Source organism: Pipistrellus hanaki (genome assembly GCF_964339955.1).
Source record: "Pipistrellus hanaki genome assembly, chromosome: 21".
NCBI lineage: Eukaryota > Metazoa > Chordata > Mammalia > Chiroptera > Vespertilionidae > Pipistrellus > Pipistrellus hanaki.
The window spans coordinates 1,983,315-2,005,258 of NC_140523.1; the positions used below are offsets into that span (position 1 = coordinate 1,983,315).

The 21,944-nt window shown below is 54.6% G+C and overlaps 2 protein-coding genes across 2 annotated transcripts in view; one reads left to right on the forward strand and one right to left on the reverse strand.

Annotated features, from left to right (window-relative positions):
* Positions 1 to 16,376, reverse strand: part of AGBL1 (AGBL carboxypeptidase 1) — a gene marked incomplete at its 3' end in the record, with an annotated part of 137,152 nt that extends 120,776 nt beyond the window's left edge. The window contains exons 1-4 of the mRNA XM_084868983.1: positions 16,257 to 16,376; positions 3,401 to 3,464; positions 2,689 to 2,835; positions 2,167 to 2,298 (exon numbers count right to left, since the gene is read on the reverse strand). Of these exons, the coding sequence (XP_084725109.1) occupies positions 2,167 to 2,298; positions 2,689 to 2,835; positions 3,401 to 3,464; positions 16,257 to 16,307 (394 nt within the window). The 5' untranslated portion in view covers positions 16,308 to 16,376. The remainder of the gene's footprint in view (positions 1 to 2,166; positions 2,299 to 2,688; positions 2,836 to 3,400; positions 3,465 to 16,256) is intronic.
* The window catches only part of TTC23 (tetratricopeptide repeat domain 23), a 995,109-nt gene that overhangs the window by 787,986 nt on the left and 185,179 nt on the right, over positions 1 to 21,944 (forward strand). The gene's annotated exons all lie outside the window — the stretch shown is intronic.

Genomic DNA, 21,944 nt, shown 5'->3' on the forward strand with positions numbered 1-21,944 from the left:
CCGGTTTGCGGGCTCGATCCCTAGTAGGGGGCGTGCAGGAGGCAGCCGGTCCATCATCCATCTCTCTCATCATGGATGTTTCTCTCTCTCTGACTCTCTCTGACACTCACACTCTCTCTCCTCCCCCCACCACCCCCCCTCGGTCCTTGATTCTCTCTCATCATGGATGTTTCTCTCTCTTGCTCTCTCTTCCTCTCTGAAATCGATAAAAAGGATATTAAACACACACATAAATAAAGCAATCTCTGCCGAAACCGGTTTGGCTCAGTAGATAGAGCATTGGCCTGCGGACTGAAGGGTCCCAGGTTCAATTCCGGTCAGGGGCATATACCTTGGTTGCGGGCACATCCCCAGTAGGGCGTGTGCAGGAGGCAGCTGGTCGATGATTCTCTCTCATCGATGTTTCTAGCTCTCTATCCCTCTCTCTTCCTCTCTGTAAAAAAAATCAATAAAATATATTTAACAAATAATAATAAAATTAAATTTAAAAGATATTAAACACACACATAAATAAAGCAATCTCCTGGCACATGAGCCCGCGAAAGGCTAGGATGAAGTCGAGTTGCGAGGACAGAGCGCTCAGAGCATAAATTCTGCCACGGAAGACGGGAGACTCGGGAGAGGATAACAATAAGAAATCTTCCACCGAGTTCTTCCCAGCTGGAGGCCGGCCCAAGGTCAGACCTCTGACGGCTCTATAAATATCCCCCCGCCGCCCCCCACCCTCCACCCCGCAGCTCAGCGCTGCCAACGGGCTCGCTGGCCACCACGGCCGGCCCGTTCTGGCCCCGGCCCCAGCCCCAGCCCGCCCCTCCTGCAGGGAGGAGTGCTGAGGAGGCTTGTGGGAACCATTCACCGGGGAGGGAGAGAGAGAGCAGCGCGTGGGCGTGTGAACGCTGCTGGCCGGCCTTCAGAGGAGGCCGTGCGTACAGCCGGATCGGGTCACGTCTAAAGGGGTTTATGAAACCATTGGTGGGTACAGAGCAAGCTGCAGTCTTAAACCCAGAGGCAAGCGGCCACCCCCTCACGCCCAGCCACTGTCGGAGTTCCCTGCTGAAGGAAGTCTTTTTTTTAATTTTTTATTTTATTTGGAATATACTTTCATTGATGTCCCAGAGGAAGGGAGAGAGAGATCCAGAGAGAGAGAAACATCAGGGATGAGAGAGAATCATGGACCCGCTGCCTCCTGCACGCCCCCCACTGGGGATGTGCCCGCAACCAAGGTCCATGCCCTTGACCTGAATCGAACCCGGGACCTTTCAGTCCGCTGGCCATCGCTGTATCCACTGAGCCAAACCGCCTAGGGCCCAATAAAAATATATTAAACGTAAAAATAAAATACATAAAATGGCTTACGAAACCGTTCACTGGTACAGCACATGCAGCCTCAGACCAGGAGGCACTCGGCCACCTCCTCACCCCCACAGGCAGCTCCCAGGACCTGCCGGAGCTCCCTGCTGAGGGAAGTCTTACACGTAATAAGAATGAGACGTTTCAGCCGAAACCGGTGTGGCTCAGTGGATAGAGCGTTGGCCGGCAGACTGAAGGGTCCCAGGTTCGATTCCAGTCAAGGGCCTCTGCCTTGGTTGCGGGCACATCCCCAGGAGGAGGTGTGCAGGAGGCAGCTGATCGATGTTTCTCTCTCATCATCGATGTTTCTAACTCTCTACCCCTCTCTCTTGCTCTCTGTAAAAAATCCATAAAATATATTTAAAGAAAAAAAAAAAAAAAGAATGAAGTGTTTCAAATTGTTGCTGGCACGTGGGCATGGCACGCCTTCTGGCTAGCCTTCCTGAAGGTCCTCCTCTAACCAAAGCTTCATCTCCTCGCTTCCCTTTTCCTCCACCAGAGCTGCGTGTGCACAGTTCCCATCGGCCCTTCCCACATAACCTGATTCTCTGCTCAGCAAATATGCGTGTGACTGGCCCACTGGCGTGGCTCAGTGGTTGAGCGTCGACCTATGAACCAGGAGGTCAGGGCCATGGAGAGACACAGCCATCAGTTGCCTCCTTCACAACCCCCCCCCCCCCCGCCACCCCCCGCAACCGACCGTGGCAGAGATCGAACCTGCAACCCAGGTACGTGCCCAGGGTCCCGGCCCAGGCCTGGAAGGCCCCCTCCCCATGCCCGCCCGCCTCCCCAGAAGGCCGCAGGGGCGCCGCATACCGCTGGAGGCAAACACGCGCAGGGCCCAGAGACAGTGGAGGAGGTTGGGGCCGTGGGACAGGTTCTTGCGGGCCAGGATCAGGGTCACGTCCAGGGCTCCCAGTTCCAGGGCCTTCTGTCCGAACTTCTTATCTGCGAACACAGAGCAGCCCCTCTGAGTGGGGGCGCACGCTCCTTCGGAAGGCTGCGCGGTGCGGGCGAGAGGGAGGGAGGCGAAGGTGAGGGTGGGAGGAAGCCAGCCACCGGGGAGCCGTCTCGGATCGGCGGGGAATGCTGCTGAGCATGGCCCCGGGGGAACCAGAGGCTCCGACGGCCTCACTCAGGGCTGCAGACGGCGTTTTGCGCCTAAATACTTTCACGTGGATTTCCTTGTTGTTTTTTTTTTTTTTTTTTTTTTTTTTTTAATATATTTTATTTATTTTTTAAGAGAGGAAGAGAGAGAAATAGAGAGTTAGAAACATCCCCAAATTCCTCTCATCATCCCTCGCCCACCCGCACCCCGCAGGCCCGGGGAGGCGGTACCTCGCAGGCCGACCTTGGCCAGCAGCCGGAAGAGGGGCAGGAGGACGCCGTAGTCCGGAGACGCGGTCCGGGCCGTGTCCACCAGGGTCTGCAGGAGGGCCTCGCTGCCGCCCTTGCTGATCAGGTAGCGGATCCGCCGGTCTGTGCCTGGGGGGGGAGCAGAGGGGAGCTGAGCCACGGGGAGGCCCCTCTCGTCCCCTCGGAGCTGGCCACAGAGCAAGGATCGGTCTGTTTCTCCCCAGGAACCAAACTGTGTGCTTCTTTATTATTATTATATATTTGTTACAGAGAGGAAGGGAGAGAGATCGAGAGTTAGAAACATCAATGAGAGAGAAACATCGGCCAGCTCCCTCCTGCACACCACCCACCGGGGATGTGCCTGCAACCAACGCCCATGCCCTTGACCGGAATCGAACCTGGGACCTTTCAGTCCACAGAGCCGCAGACACCCAGAGGTCCTTGGCCTCATTGATGAGCCATCCTAGCATCACCACCTGGTGTCTAAATCCTCCCAAGTTCAGGTCCCCGTAGGGTGAGTGACAAGACGGAAGAGGCCAACGCCCACCCAGCCCAGGTGCCCCCAGGACCTATGACCCTGTGTCTGTGGGGATTCTGTCTCACAGAGACACGTGAGCTGGAGCAAAACCCCGAGCTCCCCCGCCCGCCCCCCCAGATTCCCCGATGACACCACAGCCCCACGCGGCCCACTCACCCACGGAGAGCAGGTCCCCGAGGAGCTGCAGGATGCTCAGGACGGACGCACGGTCAGAGGAGCTCTGCAATGACAACACAGGGCCTTTCACTCCACACGCAGGAGGCGGGAGGCGGCGCGGCCGGGGCTGCCCGTGGGGAGGTCAGGGCGGCGGGCTTCCTTCCCCTGAGAAAGGCTTCCTGCCATGAATGGCGCCCAGCCCGGCCGGCGTGACTCAGTGGCTGAGCATTGACCTAGGAACCAGGAGGTCACGGTTCGATTCCCGGTCAGGGCACAGGCCCGGGTTGCAGGCTCCATCCCCAGTGTGGGGCGTGCAGGAGGCAGCCGACCCATGATTCTCTCTCATCATTGGTGTTTCTATCTCTCTCTCCTTGGCTGACATAAAATGCCAGATTCGCTAGCTAATGAATATAAAGTATTAGTTCTTTATGAAATTGAGCCAAAAAAAAAAAAAGGAAAAGAGGGTAAGAGATGGACAGATGAAAGAAAAAGGAAAGGGACGTATAATAGAAACTGATTAAAAAGGAGAAAAAGACCTGGATTTCATTTCCTCTCATTTCATTATTCATGCAGTCATCTCGGAGACGTTCATCGGAAACCATCCGTTACACTCACCAGGCCAGGCCGTCAGGACACAAACTGCCCGGGAATCAGTGACCTCCTGGTGCATACATAGGTCAACGCTCAACCGCTGAGCCACGCCGGCCGGGCGCTGGTGGCATTCTTTTTTATTTTTTATTTATTTATTTTTTTTATTGATTTTTTACAGAGAAGAAGAGAGAGGGACAGAGAGTTAGAAACATCGATGAGAGAGAAACATCCATCAGCTGCCTCCTGCACATCCCCCTACTGGGGATGTGCCCTGCAACCAAGGTATGTGCCCTTGACCAGAATCGAGCCTGGGACCCTTCAGTCCGCAGGCCGATGCTCTATCCACTGAGCCACACCGGTTTCGGCAATATCTCCCACCATGTAGACGGGCCACGCCATGCCGTGACCTCCCCCTCGGTAATTATAGCAATTCAAGAAGGCAAGATGCCACGGGAAGTTAAAGGAGCCATTGAGTAAAATCCCCCGATGAAGACATTCCTATTAAAAAAGAGAGAAGTGGATCTGCCAAGTTGACAGGGAGAGGCAGACAAACAGTGTCTTTCACAGTCTGGGGAGGGTGGAGGCGGTAGAGGGGAGGAGGAGGGAGTTTGCATTGCAATTTGCTCGAATTCTGGTTCGAATTTGTTGCTCCTCTGCTTGGCAATATTCGGTCTGCCTGAGGCCTCCCTCCTCCTGACGCATCATGAGTCGGGAAAACACCACCCATCACTCAGCCACCAGAGGCTCATCCCCAGCCACGGCCCACGCCCTGGCACTGCGTGTGGCGGCCACGTAGGACCGGTCCCCCCGTGGCCCACGCTCACCATGGGTACACCTGGGCAGGAGTAGGGGTCCACCTCCCTCTTCCTTCAGAAAACCAACTTCTATTTCTTTTCTCTTTTTTAATAATACCATCCATCTATTCTTTATTATTATTGTTGTTGTTGTTATTTTATTTTCTCTCTTTTATTGAGTCTTTACAGACAGGAAGAGAGAGGGATAGAAAGCTAGAAACATTGATGAGAGAGAAACATCCATCAGCTGCCTCCTGCTCACCCCCTACTGGGGATGTGCTGCAACCAAGGTACAGGCCCTTCACCGGAATCGAACCTGGGACCCTTCAGTCTGAAGGCTGATGCTCTATCCACTGAGCCAAACCAGTTTTGGCTATTTTTTTTTTAATATGTATTTTTTTCTTGATTTCTGAAAGGGAAAGAGAGAGATAGAGGTCAACTTTCTTTCTTTTTAAAAAAAAGATATTTTTAGCTGAAACTGGTGTGGCTCAGTGGATAGAGCGTCTGCCTACAAACTGAAAGGTCCCAGATTGGATTCCCGTCAAGGGCATGGACCTTGGTTGTGGGCACATCCCCAGTAGGGGGAGTGGAGGAGGCAGATGATCTATGTTTCTCTTTCATTGATGTTTCTAATTCTCTATCCTTCTCCCTTCCTCTCTGTAAAAAATCAATAATATATATATATGTTTTTTTTAAAAGAGGGAATATGCTAATTGACCATCACTCCATCACAAAGATGGCTGCACCCACAGCTGAAGCCAAGTTCCCATAAGGAGCCTTAACGAGCAATCAGCAGGGACCCGAGACTACGCCCCCTCCCGGCCCTCCCCCGCCCCGTGGGGCTTGACAGGGGATGGTCAGGCCATGCCCCCCACCCAGCTGGGCTTGACGGGGGACCTCAAAGCATATCCTCTGCCCTGGTCTGGATTGGAGGACCTCAGGCCATGCCCCCCGCCCTGGTGCCGGGCCAGGGGGCCTGAGGCTATGTCCCCTGCCTAGCAGGGCTTGATAAGGGTGGGACTGGCCAGGTCTGGATCTAGCCCAGTGGGGGCGGGGGCCAGCCAGGTCTGAGTCTCACGTGTTTTTGAGGCACACGTGGGTCGACAGGGACTTGACTCTGGGTCCCGAGGTGTGCCGTGGACTCTGACAGGAGGGAGGTTTTCATATACATTTTACTAATTTTCTCTCATCGCCGACACTTCTATTATAGAGAAAGGGCAAATAGCGATATTAAATGATTCCCTCTAAGTAATCCCCTCCTAATGTGCATGAATTTCGTGCACCGGGCCACGCATCCAATAATAATGATGATCATTATCATGACAGCTGCTCTGCCATTAAAAAAAAAAGAAATCAACTCTGCCTTTAGAGCATTTCCCGGGAAGGAGTGATTCTTTCCCGGCCAGCTCACAGATGTTGGCCATCGCCTCTGGGTCACGGAGGTTATTATCCTGTCTTCCAACGTAACACATTTCTATTACAGTCCGTCTGCCCCGTCTCTCGCCAGAGCTCCACTCTGCTAGCTTCTCAGGATCTACCCGTGATTTACACAGACTCTACCATCTACTTCTGTAGGTCCCGGGTGCCTCTTTGGAAATGGGAACACCTCGTCCTGGGGGGACCCCAAAGATCCACAGACGTCTCTGGAGAATCCAACCCGGGCATGTTCCCCTACCGGGAATGGAACCGTGACCTCCTGGTTCTCCTAGCTCAGTGCTCAAGCCCTGAGCCACGCGGGCCGGGCTGCGTATGTTCTTCAAATCCTCGGCACTTGAGGGAGAAAAGCACTCAGCTCATTCATCTTCCGTGTAGGGAGGACCTACAGTCTCCCCCGTCCTGCCCGTGGCCCTGTGCCCGCGACCTCGCCTGGACCAGCGCTTCCCGCAGCACTCCATCTGTCAGTGCCTCCCGCGGCCGGCCGAGCAGGAAACGGGCCGTATCATGTTGCTCCGGTGACTGTCGCCCTCGGCAGCGGCGGGTTCTGGCTGCCGAGAGCTGACGTGGGAGGAACACGGGGGCAGATCCTTGGAGGGAGAATCCGGATCGGACGCCAATGCACTATCCACTAAGCCAGCCCCGTTTACATATTGACATATCGCCTGGTCTTAACCAATAGTCCACATTGAATCCATGAGTGATTGAGACGCTCCCGGTTGGTGGTACGTACAAATAGGCTTTCTAGCTCCGCCCGGATGCTGAGAGGCCCGCTTTGGTCCTCTGTGCCCTCCTTCTGCTGCGCCGGGCACAGAATCCAAGAATCCAGCGCCACATCCACCCGCATCGCCTCGCGAAACATCCAGGCCCCCGGGGAGACACTCGCATCTGCCACGGGCACGCCAGAGAGCCGGGCCCGGGCTCCTGACGGTGCCGCGGGTATTTTTAACCTCGGCACCTGCTCTCCAGCCCTAGTTTGCACAGGCCCCCCGCCCTGGAGCAGGCAAATAAAGGGTCGTTAAAATGCATCTCCTCCTCGTCGCCTTTGTTTCAGGAGCGTAATTACAGTGTTGTCACGGGCGCCTGATTTGCAGAGGGCCAACAGCGGCCGGGGTGCACCCAGAGTTCCCGCCAAGAGAACATGGGGCAGAGAACACGCGTTGTGTGTGTGGGTTTTTTCCTCCGAAATCCAAGCTGTGAGACAGAGCCTTTATACTTGAGTCTCATTACACACACACACACACACACACACACACACGTGCGCGCACCCCCAGACCAGCCTTCAGCCCCCCTAGTTCTCACCTCGAATGAGAACTGCTCCTACAGGGCTGGATGCACTTATGTGTGCTTTTTTGTTTTTGTTTTTTTAATTTTGGGTTGATTGCCTGATTGCTTTTAGATAGAGGAAGGGACACAGAGAGAGAAACATCCATCTGTCATTCTACTTACTCACTGGTTGACTCTTGTGCGTGCCCTGAAGAGGGATGGAACCCACCACCTTGGCATATGGGGAATGGTGCTCTAACCACTGGGCAACCCGGCGAGGGCTCAGGCTGGTCTCAAGGAAGACAGCCACGGATTTCAATGTTAGAGAAGAAAGACAGCCAGGGCCATCGGTATGCTCCCACCCCCAGCAGCTCAGGACTACCTACCTCACCCAGGAAAAGGGGCAATTTTTAGCTTTCCTTCATCCATCGCCTGATCTATTCTTACTCAACACAGTCACCGGGGGAAAGTCCTCAACAAGGTTGAAAGGATGACAACTGATGGATAAATCATTAGGCAAACGGCCCGCGGAGCACAAAAACCTCTCAGAGAGCATTCCTGAGGACAGATGAAGAGGACTGGCCCGGCTGGCGTGGCTCCGTGGGTGAGCATCGACCAGGAGGTCATGGCTGGATTCCAGGCCAGGGCACAGGCCCAGGCTGAGGGATGGACCTCCAGGAGGCAGCCTACCCATGATTCTCTCTCATCATGGATGTTTCTCTCTCTCTCTCCCTCTCCTTTCCTCTCTGAAATCAATAAAAAAAATATATGTTTTTTTAAAAAATGATTGGCCCTGACCGGTTTGGCTCAGTGGATAAAGCTTTGGCCTGCGGACTGAAGGGTCCCGGGTTCGATTCCGGTCAAGGGCATGTACCTTGGTTGCGGGCACATCCCTAGTAGGGGGTGTGCAGGAGGCAGCTATCAATGATTCTCTCTCATCGATGTTTCTAACTCTCTATCCCTCTCCCTTCCTCTCCATTAAAAAAAAATCAATAATATATATATATACACACATATACATATACATATACATATACATATATATTTTATTATTATTATTATTTTTTAATGATTGGTTCCAACAAAGTGGGGGAAAATCCAAGCAGACAACCCTTGGGTTTCAGCCCCAACGAGCTAAGGTTCAAATCCAGCGTTCGCCTTTGCGAGCTACGTGAGCATGGTAGCGACATTGTCGTGAGCCTCGTTTTTCTTGTTTATTGATTTGCTTCTTCTTGTCTTGCTCTGTTGTAGCCGGCACGCCCTGGCAGGATGCCCACGGACACAGAGACGAGAGGAAGCCTAAATTAAATAACGGAGCGCATGCAAATAGCCTGGCAGGACGGCGCTCAGTAAATCCCGCCTGCCCCGCGGAGCGCCGTGGCACGGGAGATTCCATTACTGTTCCTCCATTATTCACTCCCCTTCCTGTAAGAGGATCTGAGGCCACACAAATAATAATAATAATAATGTCACGGGCTGTTTTAAATGTCAACCTGATTACGACTTGGAGAATGGATTTTTTTTAAGACGCTTCCAAGTAAGAGATGATTGTGGCTGAACTAGACGGGAGGGAGGAGACGGCATCGGGCAGATGGGGGCAGGGGATGTGTTTTGAAGGCACAGCCCGGAGAGTTGATTGACTGATTTTGATCCGAGAAATCAAAAACTATCAAGGAAAAGCAACCGGTGGATATTGACGCCATTAGCAGGGAAGAAATATGAAAATTAGGTGTTTTTTTTTTTTTTTAAATCAAGAGTTCACAGGAATTGGAATGCCTGTAAGATATCCAAGTGAAGATGTCAAATGTCCAGAGACGTGTCAGTGACATAACGGTACGTTTTGAGAGAGCAATGGGGTGCTGCTCATGATTATAACCGGATAACAAGTATAAGCTATGTGTTCCGGAACGCTGGGGTGTTTGTTCGTCCGGATACAAGCGTCTGGGGCTCCATGGCGTGGACGGAAAGGGGCCACGTGCTGACCTGACGAACTCAGGGAGGGCCTGCGTGGCGGCCTAAAGTCACCACAAAGGATGGCCTGAAATTAAACCTTTTTCATTGGAAAGTAGTCTACTACGGTGTGTAGTCCTGACCTAGGCCGGTACCTTTCCTGACAAAGACCAACTGTGATCTTCGAAGCCACAGACGGCAAAAGAATTCTTTTTTTTTTTTTTTTAAGGAAATAAACAGCCAACAGAGGGAAGATTAAGCAGGCAATGCTAACCCGGGCTCTGTCCATACTCTAGCGCAAACCAGTGGGCGTCCCTGCTAAAATTGAACAGCTTTGCTGCGAAACCAGAGCCGCCAGCCCTTTGAAGACCCCAGCCCTTTGCATACCCACAGGCCTTTGCAAACCTCCAGCCCTTTGCATACCCACAGGCCTTTGCAAACCTCCAGCCCTTTGCATACCCACAGGCCTTTGCAAACCTCCAGGCCTTTGCATACCCACAAGCCTTTGCAAATCTCCAGCCCTCTCACCTGTAAACTGCCCTTATAACCCTTTGGCCAACTTCCCCTGTCATCTCTGTCCTTCCTCCCACTATTGGCAGCTGGCTACGGTGGGGGGCAGAGCAGAGGTTTGTGGGTGCCCTGTGGCTCTCCCACGCTGCCAGCAGGACTGGAATCAGTGCTCCTGTAGGGTTCCACCCTGTCTCTGCTGAACGGGCTCCGGGAGTGGCCAGCAGCCCGGACCCACCGATGGCCAGCATGCCATGTCCAATATGGCACCTCTGGGTGCTAAACCCCTGCCAAGACAAAGCAGGAACTTACCACCCAGCGACCTCCATCGCTGCCCCACCCAGTCCCCACCAGACGGGGGAGACGGGGAACCAGCGGTCCAACAGCCAGTTTCAGGTTTCCAACGGGGACACCGTGGTCATAACCCACACGGAGGAATGGCGTACGCGCTGCCCACAAAGAGTTCCTTAATTGGACTGTACAACAAGACTGGAAACGGTATTGGATTCCCATTCCGGCCAGGTTTGTGACTAATTTCCATTTGTCAGGCCTCAGTGGCTCGCAAATACAGCCTTTGAAATGTCAGCGGCTGACGCACCCTTTTTTATTTCAAGTGGCGTTTGGTGACACGTGCAGAATGCTCCTAATTGATTTGGAGCGCTACGGTTAATTCTCCAGCATTTCCGAAGAATCGATATGACAGACAGCACCTTATGTGCAAATATTAATAGCCTCTCCTGTTTGGATATGCATAAGGAAAAGTGCTATAAAGTTGGGTCTTTAAAAAAAAAGTTAGCTAGTACTTCTAGTATTTTACTTAGGCATTTTCTTTTTTCTTTCTTTTTTTCGGCATTTTCTTTTTATATATATGGATTAGAATTCTTTTTTAAAATATATATATATATTATTGATGTTTTACAGAGAGGAAGAGAGAGAGATAGAGAGTTAGAAACATCAATGAGAGAGAATCATCCATCAGCTGCCTCCTGCACACCCCGCGCTGGGGATGTGCCCGCAACCAAGGTACATGCCCTTGACCGGAATCGAACCTGGGACCTTTGAGTCGGCAGGCCGACGCTCTATCAACTGAGCCAAACCGGTTTTGGAGGCATTTTCTTTTTATATATATAGACTATAATTCTTTTTAAAAATATATATATTTTATTGATGTTTCACAAAGAGGAAGGGAGAGAGATAGAGTTAGAAAAGATCAATGAAGGAGAAACATCCATCAGCTGCCTCCTGCACACCGCCTACTGGGGATGTGCCCACAACCAAGGCACATGCCCTTGACCGGAATAGAACCTGGGACCCTTCAGTCTGCAGGCTGATGCTCTATCCACTGAGCCACACCGGTTTCGGCAGGATGTGCAATATATATTCTGTGATTAAACGATAGAACGGGCTTTGCTCTGAGCCTCTTCCCCATTTAGCTTCCGTGCACGGTTACAGGAGCGGCTGGGGCTGATGGGCGTCTGAAGGGGGTGGGATAAAGCAGCCGAGGGGGTTGAAATGTAGGGCGCGGAGCTGTCCTGGTGGTGGGAGCCGAAGAACAGAGATGTGAACACTCACTGGGGCTTTCCCTTTTAGAGGGGGAAGGGCGCAGAGAGAGAACTCATCACTGATATTTACTGGAGATGCTGCCTTCTCACCAAACCCCGCGGGGGACGTCTCATCAGATACCCCAAGTGTGAAACCGGAGCCTGCCTCTCATCGGAAACCCAAGGCTGAGGCTGTCCCCGTGGCCATCTGGCCTCCCGAGCCCAAGCAGAATGGCCTGTAGGCCTCCAGGAAAACCTTTTCCAAAGCTTCCATGTCTGTCCTTATATTCTTTTTTTAAATAAATATATATACACACACACTAGAGGCCCGGTGCGTGAAACTCGTGCATAGGGGGGTGTCCCTCAGCCCAGCCTGCACCCTCTCCAATCTGGGATCCCCCGAGGGATGTCTGACTTCCCGTTTAGGCCTGACCCCTGCCTGCCTTCCTGATTGCCACTAACCACTTCTGCCTGCCAGCCTGATCACCTCCTAACCACTCCCCTGCCAGCCTGATTGCCCCTAACTCCCCTCCCCTGCAGTCCTAGTCACCCCTAACTGCTCTCCCCTCAGGCCTGAATCCCCCACAACTGCCCTTCCTTGCAGGCTCGGTCTCCCCCAACTTCCCTCCTCTGCCGGCCTGGTCACTCCTCACTGCCCTCCCCTGCAGGCTTGATCACCCCCAACTGCCCTCCCCATCTTGTGGCAGCCATCTTGTGTCCACATGGGGGCAGCCATCTTATGTGTTGGAGTGACGGTCAATTTGCCTATTCCTCTTTAATTAGATAGGATATTCTTTTTAATTTCAGAGATGAAGGGAGGGGAAGAGAGAGAAACATCAATGATGAGAGAGACTGGTCGCCTCCTGCACGCCCCCAACTAGAGATAGAGCCTGCAACTCAGTCATGTGCCCTTGACTGGAATCGAACCCAGGACGCCAATGCTCTATCCACTGAGCCAAACCAGCAAGGGCTAAATTGTGCTGATTTTAGAAAGAGGGAGAGAGAAACGCCGATCAATCACCTCACGCGTGTGCCCCGACCAGGGACCGAACCCACAAACTGGGTAGGTATGTGCACTCCCGGGAATCGAACCAGTGACCCTCCACGGTGCAGAATGATGCTCAACCAACCGAGCCACGCCAGCCTGGGCAGCAGGCCTTGCTCTTCTGGACATACCATCCCACCCAACCGTCTTGTCCCTCCTTCCGATGACCGAAAGCTCCATGCTGACTCCAGACGGGAAGCCACCTCCTGCAGCTTCGCTCCCCGTCCATCCCAGACCAGCTTCCTGAAGCCAGAGCCGAGAGAAGGAGCTCGGCGAACACACACACAGCCCTGGATTTCCGCGGGAGCCGCTCTGGTGTCACACCACAAAGCACCCAGGCAACCAGCAAAACACGTGCCCGTCCCAGGACCAAACCAGAGGCGGTCGGACCTGCATCACCACCATTTGTCCACCCACCAGATCTGAAATAGCACGGCTGACATGGACACACAAGGATGGCACTGAAATTGGGACTTAAAAGAACTGTTGGCCCAGAAAGAAACTCACTACAGACGGATTCATTTGCCTCTCAGAATAACCATGATGGTTTGTCTCAGTTTAGGTCCTTATAAGAGTATTTCTTAGATCACATGATCTCACACATCTAGGGGAAATAATGAACAACATACACTGGTGAACAAAAACAGACCCGGAGACAGAGAAGCAGCGATCCGACTCTCAAACCTCAGAGGGAAGGTAGGGGAGGGTGGGGGTCAGGGGAAGAGATCCACCAAAGGACTCGTGTGCATGCCTATGGGCCTGGCCAGTGCCCATGGACAACAGGGGGGTGGGGGCATATGTGGGGAGGGGTTTGGGATGGGAATGGGGGCTTGAGGACAATTATGTGGTACCATAATCAATAAAAAAATCATAATAAATTTAAAAAAAAACGTGCCTGTGTGACAGCGCCGAGGCTGACCGAATGGTCACACGTTCTGTGCTTTGATCAGGAAGTGCATCGGCGGGAGAGGGGTGCCACTGGGGTGGGGAGGGGGCCTGGGCGTGGGAGCCGGAGCAGCACCCCACGTGCTGCTACCCTGGCAGCCCCATGCCGTCCCCCCACGAGCACGAGGCATGGGGGAGAGATGAGAACACGACGGAACGAGATGCCTGCCTTTCCATCCAAGGGCCCTGGCGGCTGCCCAGGAAAAAGCAGCAGGGCGGGCTGATGAAAAGCGTAGGCAAGCGTCCCCACGTCTCACCACTGTGTCCTCGGCCGGGGAAACCATAAAATGGTGGTCATTGGAACAGCATGTAGGGCTCACAGGCACTTTTCTGTTGTTGGTTTGTTTTTAATATACACGGAGTGGCCAGATGATGATGATGATCTCTGAACGCATAAGAATCTGGCCACTCCGTGTCTATCCTATAGAATAAAAGGCTAATAAGCAAATGGTCCCCTCGACCAGGAGTTCGACCAGCAGGCAGGCCGGCCAACCGCCCACGTTCCCTCCCCCTGGCTAGGCTGGCTGGACCCCACCCATGCACAAATTCATGCACCGGGCCTCTATTATACATATAATAGAGGTTTCAGCGAGTCCCGTCATTTTAATGTTCTGGTTAATTGCGGACGAAGCAGGGAATAGGGAACATAATTAAATCTTCCTTTGACCGAGAATCCTGCCGTGGCCCGGAGCGATCCTTCTAAATATCAATTACAAACCCCCCACCGGTGGGGATTCAGGAGGCTGCGCTCAACTAGCGCTGTGACTTCCAGCCGCCGCTGACGGGAAATTTTATGTTTGAGTTTCGCTCCCACCCAGAGCCAAAGCGCCACCAGCCCAGAGGCGCCCTGGCCTTGTACGCATCGGGTGGGATGAGTCAGAAGGCATGCCTCCGTCATGGCATCTTGGAATTGTTGGGTGCTAGCCCAGTTCCCCAATTAGGTCATTATCTGACCTTGGGTGTCGGGGGGGGGGGGGGAGGAAGGGGGAGGGCAGGGGGGGCTATTTTGTTTCTGAGACTCTGTTTCCTTCTCTGTATGCTGGAAGGGTAGATTTAGTCATTCTTGAACTTTTCAGGGTTACAACTATCATTAAGAACCGGAGGAGCCCACCAGTGTGGCTCAGTGATTGAGCGCTGACCTATGAACCAGGAGGTCAGAGTTTGATTCCCTGTCAGGGCCCATGCTCGGGTTGCAGGCTTGATCCCTAAGATACATGCAGAAGACAACAGATCCATGATTCTCTCTCCTCATGAATGTTCCTCTCTCTCTCTCTCTCTTCCTCTCTGACATCAACAAAAATATATTTTTCACATAATAAAAAGTCAAAAGAACCAGAGGAAAACGAAGACCGTTTTTTAGAGCGGAAGTTCCACATCAGGGCGGAGGTACCAGAGCCCATCCTCCTCTGTGACCCCCGTTCACGGCCTTCAGATTTCCACGGCCCCTAGTACCCACCCACCCCAAACCCAGGCTTCATCTGCTTCCCGTGACGCTCACGCCTCTGCCCGCGTTCCGAAAGCAGTGGTTTTTGGCCTCAGCTGCACAGGGAGACCGCCCGGGGCATCTTCCGACCATCCATGGCCAAGTGGCTCCCAGAACAATTAAATCTGATTTCGGCGGGGGGAGGGGAGGGAAGGGGAGGGGGGCGCCCAGAACGGCGGGAGGTGGCGGGTCCCGGGTGATTCTGGGTGCAGACAAGCTTGCTCCAGGTCTAGATTTCTCAAACCTAGGAATGAACAGAACCACTCTCTAGGGAGGCCGATGCCCAGACCCTGTCCCACGGCGATTTTTTTAAATATATATTTTATTGATTTTTTACAGAGAGGAAGGGAGAGGGATAGAGAGTTAGAAACATCGATGAGAGAGAGAGACATTGATCAGCTGCCTCCTGCACACCCCCCACTGGGGATGTGCCCGCAACCAAGATACAGTCCGCAGCCGATGCTCTATCCACTGAGCCAAACCGGTTTCGGCCGATTTTTTTTATTTATTATTGACTTCAGAGAGGAAGAGAGAGAGATAGAGAGGTAGGAACATCCATGATGAGAGAATCGTCAACCGGCTGCCTCCTACACACCCCACATTGGGGATCGAGCCCGCAACCTGGGCATGTGCCCCCACCGACCGACCAACCGACCGGGAATCGAACAGTGACCTCCCGGTTCATAGGTCCACGCCCAACCACTGAGCCATGCTGGCCGGCCCCCGGGGCAATCCTGATTCCTGCCGGCCGGACCCACCTGGGCAGGGGCCCCGGGGCAGCGCTAAGACACACACTCACTGGGAAGCCAGGACACAGTTAGCCGCAGCCGGACGCCGGAGGGGCGGCTCCCCCGCTGCCCCTCGCCTCCTGCGCGGGGCCTCCCGCTCGGGCCGGCGCTCCGTTCCGCCTCGTTGAGGGACGGCATCAACACGTCCTCCGGTGCCAGGCGGGCTGACTCCCCTCCCTCCCGCTCTCTCCGCTCCTGCACACCCGATCCCGCCGCCTGAGCCTCTAATCCCGCCGGGTTCAGGGATTTCAGCAGAGCTCTCAGCAGCAACAGCGCTTGTCCCCCGTTCCACAGCCAGCCAGCCACCAGAGCATCCCTCGGGGCCGGCCTCAAGGTGAGAGAGAGCCGCTGCGGACGCCCGGGCCGGGATGGGATCCGTGCCCGTGAGCAAACCGACCGAGCCCGGGCACCAGAGGGGGGCGGGGGGCCTGCAGGAAGGGGGTCCCCCGAGACCCAGCTTGCCCGCCAGCCAGCCAGGTGGCCCGTCTGAAGCCCCCTCGACCCCTTCGTACCTGAAGCGTGTGCAGCAGGACCTGCAGCCCGCCGCCTTCCGGCTCGGCCATGCCCTCCCGGGGTGTGGGGCCCGGCGGCTGCCTGCCTGTGCCCGCCTTGCTGGCCGGGTCTGGGCTGGAGCTGCCGGGCTGACCTGGCCGCTGCCCGCCTCGTGGGACGCCCGCTCGCTCACTGCACGGAGACCTCCGATGCACACGCACACTCCTGCGTGCAACCCTAGACCTCGGCTCCAGCACACATGGCCCCCGACTCCCACGGTGGGGATTAGGTGAGCCCGTGCTGGCCTGGGGGGGCCGGAGCGTGCGGGCACGGGGGGCGGGGGGCGGGGGGGGAGGGCACGGGCAGGCGGGCGTGAGTCACTCCCCCACCTCCAGGCCCATGCCTGCGGGAGCCACCCTGGATGGCTGGCTGACAGGCATTCCCAGCTGACCGGGGGCAGGCTCCCTGCGGAGGCCCGGCCCTCCCCGCCCGCCCGCCCGGCCCCTTTCCTTTATTTTGGTTTGTTGCCGGCTCCCGGGTAACAAGAGAGCCAGGAGCGCTTGCACAACTGTGGCCCAAGGGCCCCCTGAGGTCCCGGGCTTCTCCGGGACAGGAGCCCTGGCTGAGGAGGAAAACAACAGCCCAGACAGTTCCTACCGGCCGGCCGGGTCCCTTACGTGATATTTTCACGTTCCCAGCTACCCTACTGCGGGGTGCAGGGGTTGTCACCGCATCCCACCCACCCCGTGGGTGCCAAAGGAGAACACCGAGCCGCAGAGATGGGATGGCTGGCCCCGGCCGGCGTGGTTGTGCGTCAACCTATCTATGCATGAACCAGGAGGTCAGGGTTCGATTCCGGTCGAGGCCACGCGTACCTCGGTTGCAGGCTCCTCCCCAGCCTGGGGCCCTGGTCCGGGCACATGCAGGAGGCGAGCAATTAGATGTGTCTCTCTCTGTGTCTTTCCCTCGCTCTTCCGCTCGCTCGAAAAGATCCACGGGAAAATATCCTCAGGTGAGGATTAATAAAATCAAAATGAAAAAGTAGATCAATGCCAAAACCGGTTTGGCTCAGTGGATAGAGCGTCGGTCTGTGGACTGAAAGGTCCCAGGTTCGATTCTGGTCAAGGGCATGTACCTTGGTTTTGGGCACATCCCCGGTAGGGGGTGTGCAAGAGGCAGCTGGTCAATGTTTCTCTCTCATCAACGTTTCTAGCTCTCTATCCTTCTTCCTTCCTCTCTGTGGAAAATCAATAAAATATATATTTTTTTAAATGGATCAATGGGTGACAGTAGCTTAGGTGCCCTTTCATATATATCAGTGTGTGCATTTTTTGCAAGAAATAAGAGCAGACCTGCACAGTGAGGGGGGCTCAGGCCACAGCCAGGGCAAGGCCAGTGCCCAGAGGCTGCTGATGAATAAACTAACACTGACGTGGGGAGTTTTCTTTTCTTTAAAAAAAAAAATATATATATATATATATATATATATATATATATATATATATATGTTTGTATTTATTTCAGAGAGGAAAGGAGAGGGAGAGAGAGAGAAACATCAATGATGAGAGAGAGATCCATGACTGGCTGCCTCCTGCACGCCCCCTACTGCTGATCCAGCCCACACCCCGGGAATCAACCTGGGACCCTTCAGTCCCTAGGCCGACGTTTTATCCACTGAACCAAACCAGTTAGGGCCACAGAGGGAGTTTTCTTCTAATCGCCTTCAGAGAACCCCTGGCTTGTTCCTGTTCAACATCTTTATTTTTATTTTTATTTTTTCAAACATCTTTATTGATTTCAGAGAGGAAGGGAGAGGGAGAGAGACAGAAACATCCATGATGAGAGAGAATCGTCGACCGGCTACCTCCTACATGCCCCTCCCACTGGAGATCGAGCCTGCAACCCAGGCATGTGCCCTTGACCAGAATCGAACCTGGGACCCCTCAGTCCGCAGGCTGGCGCTCCATCCACTGAGCCAAATCGGCCAGGGCCCTGTTCACCATGTTTATCAATGACCTGGCTTCAAATAAAGACTGTGTGCTTCTCTGACTTTTCTGATGATGCCCCGTTGAGAAAGAGAGAACTATGTCGGGTGACCTAGGTGGGATCCAGAAAGATTTCGGCAGCCTTGAGTGATGGGCCAGATCCTACAAGAGGAGAGGTCCCGGAGCCATGTGGGCACGCCTTCCCCTGGGACCTCCACCCAAACTACAACATCGAGGGCTGTCGGGAGCCTTGGCTCACAGTGTTGACCACGGAAAAGACGGGGGGGGGGGGGGGTGTCAGGCAGAGGTGAGAACCGTAGGAGGGTCACACGGTTCCGTTTTCAAAGTGTCTTTCAATCCGATGTCATCTCCTTTGAAAAGGGCAATGTTTGCCCGGCCCGCGTGGCTCAGAGGTTGACCATCGACCTAGGAACTGGGAGGTCATGGTTCGATTCCCTGTCGGGGCACAAGCCCAGGTTGCAGACTCAATCCCCAGGGTAGGGCGTGCAGGAGGCAGCCGATCCATGATTCTCTCTCATCAAGGATGTTTCTTTCTCTCTCTTCCTCTCTCTGAAATCAATCTTAATATATAAAAACCCAGGGTCCATAACATCCAAAATGACTGAAGGCTGACTGCTGAGGGGGCTGTGGATCAGGCCCGGAGAAAGGCCCATGGAGAAGCAGGTCTGATCAGCAGCCTCCATGGCCTCTCACTTTCTCTCCAGGCTTCGCCAGCAGGCCCGCCTCTGTCTCTCTCCGGCCTCTGTGGAGGGGCTGCTGATCAGCCCCACCTCTCTGATCAGTCCCAGAGATAGGCCCAGAGATGCTGACTGGCATAGAAACCGGCCAATCAGAACCAAATTGGCTGGCAGAGGAGGGCAGTCAGGGACGAGATCAGGCCTGTAGGGGAGGGCAGTTGGGGGTGAGATCAGGCTGGCAAAAGAGGGGCAGTTAGGGGTGATCAGGCAGGCAGAGGCAGGTGGGGGCAAGATCAGGCCAGCAGGGGAGAGCTGTTAGGGGCGATCAAGCAGGCAGGCAGAGGCAGTTAGGGGCGATCAGGCAGGCAGGCAGGTGAGCGGTTAGGAGCCAGTGGTCCCAGATTGTGATAGGGATGTCTGACTGCCTGACATCCCCTAGGGGCCCCCGATCAGCCAGACATCCCCCAAGGGGTCCCCAATAGGAGAGGGTGCAGGCTGGGCTGAGGGAAACCAACCCCCCCCCCTTCTATGCACCAATTCCATGCACTGGGCCACTAGTAAAAACATATTAACAAACAATAGATCGCTCCCCTATTCTTCATGATCTAGGGTGCTGCTGCTATTGCTGCTGATGCTGATACTAACCAGGTGATTACCCATAAGCACCCACTGTGTGCCAGGTACCGTGCTTGCCTTACTCTGTGTCGGCCGCTGCGCTGACTTGATCTCACACTAAACCACGCCTTCCTTCGGAAGCCTGAGCATCACCCTGCCGGCGGGCAGGAGCACGTACTGCCTTTTCCGTGTCTCCCAGTCCCGTGCGTGTCTACCACCTTCCTGGCGATCGCATGGGGCAGTCACACCGGGTACGCGAACAGCTTTACCGTCAGGCTCTCCGTCTTTCCAGGCCCGGAGGAGCCCGCCACGGGCCTCACACCCAGCACCGCGCCGGGCACACGGTCGCTGGCAGAAAACCGCGGTGAAAGCTGAGCGCCCACCCCGGGGCCAGCGCCACGCCGGCCTCCCGGCCTTGTCGGCAAGCGGCCGCTCAAAGGTCGCACTATCCTTGGCCCCGCGCAGGGCAAGAGCCAAGTCTCCGCTCAGCAGCATCTCCGCGGGGCTTTGTCGCCATGGACACCTGACAACAGGTTCTTTTAAGAGCCGGCCAAGCTCGGCCCACCCGCCCTCAGAGCCCGGTGCCACCCGCGGCCCCCGCCCTGGAGTGCTGACAGGTGTGGCACGTCCGTCAGGCCTTGGCTGTGGGGCCAGCCCGGAGGCCTGTGGCTTCTGGGCCCCAGCGCGGAGGTGTCAGGTCGCAGACAAACTGGAACGGAGGAACACTGAGGTCAGGCTTCCAGGCACGGGGCGGTGGAGGGGAGAAAGGGAAATATCCGCCATTGAGGCCGTCGGTCCAGGCGCTCACGCCATCGGCATCAATGGAGGGTGGGGAGACGCCACGCCAGGACGGCAAGAGGCGGGGACACGGTTCATCGTGGTTCTGCGGGGAGTGGCAGGCGCCGCACCACGGCACAGAGCGACCCACACAGGCTCTGGACCCCAGACTCTGCCACGTGCTGCCCAGCCTAGTGCTACGGCTTCTCACACGGTCATATGCACCGTCTGGACCTCCGTTCCCCATCGCTGACACCACGGGCTGCTTTCACCAAAGTGAGTCATACATGTCCCATGTGCAGCCCAGCCCTGGCCGGCGTGGCTCCGTGGTTGAGCATCAACCCATGAACCAGGAGGTCACGATTCGATTCCCTGGTCGGGGCACATGCCCAGGTTTCGGGCTCGATCTCCAGTGGGGGGTGTGCAGGAGGCAGCCAGTCCATGATTCTCTCTCATCATGGGTGTTTCTCTCTTTCTCCTGATTCCTTCCTCTCTGAAATCATAAAAATATTTTTAAAGAAAGTGAAAAACACCAGAGAGGGTTGGACCTGCATTACCACCATTTGCCCACACCATCCAGAGCTGAACTATCATTGCTGACATGTACACGTAAGGAACTGTTTGACATTGAAATTGGGTCTCAAAAGAACTGGTGGCCCAGAAAGAAGCTCACGTCAGACGGATTCATATGCCTCTCAGCGTAACGATTATTGCTTGTCTCATATTTGATTCTTTTACGTGTATTTCCAGTAGGACATGATCTCACTCATCTGGGGGAAATGGTGAACAACATAGACGGATGAACGAGAACAGACCCAGAGACAAGGAGGCATGGGTCAGACTGTTGGACCTCAAAGGGAGGGTGGGGGTAAAAGGGAGAGATCAACCAAAGGACTTGTGTGCACACATATGAGCCTAACCAGTGGTCAGGGCCAACAGGGGGGTGGGGGCATGAGTGGGGAGGGAGGGATAGAAATGGGGGGTTGAGGAGAAATATGTGATACCTTAATCAATAAAGAAATTAATTTAAAAAAAAAAAAAAAAGACCAAGACCGGTTTGGCTCAATGCATAGAGCGTCGGCCTGCAGACTGAAGGGTCCCGGGTTCGATTCCGGTCAAGGGCATGTACCTTGGTTGCGGGCACATCCCCAGTAGGGAGTGTGCAGGCGGCAGCTGATGGATGTTTCTCTCTCATCGATGTTTCTAGCTCTCTATCCCTCTCCCTTCCTCTCTGTAAAAAAAATCAATAAAATATATTGTAAAATAAAAATTTTTTAAAAAGAGGTTTGCGTAACACCTAGAAGCCTGTCCCCCACGGCGTGGCCTGCCAAATGGTCACTCTGGAGCCGTCCTTTCCCACCAGCAGAAGGGCTTTACGATGGAAAGAAGACCTGCCAGTGGGATTAAGCCACACCTGTCCACGGGGAGGGTATGTCCTGCCGCCTGGCCCCACAGAACCTCCAGCCCGGCTTTATGTAAGGACCACGGGCTGCGCCCTGGGACAGGGTCGGGGCAAACAGGTTTTACGAGCTGGGCTAGCACAGCGTGTCTAGACGGGATGAGTCCATCTCAGAAGAACGAGGTGAAGGGCCAATTAAAGGGGCAATTGTGTTTTTTGTTTTGGGTTGTATGT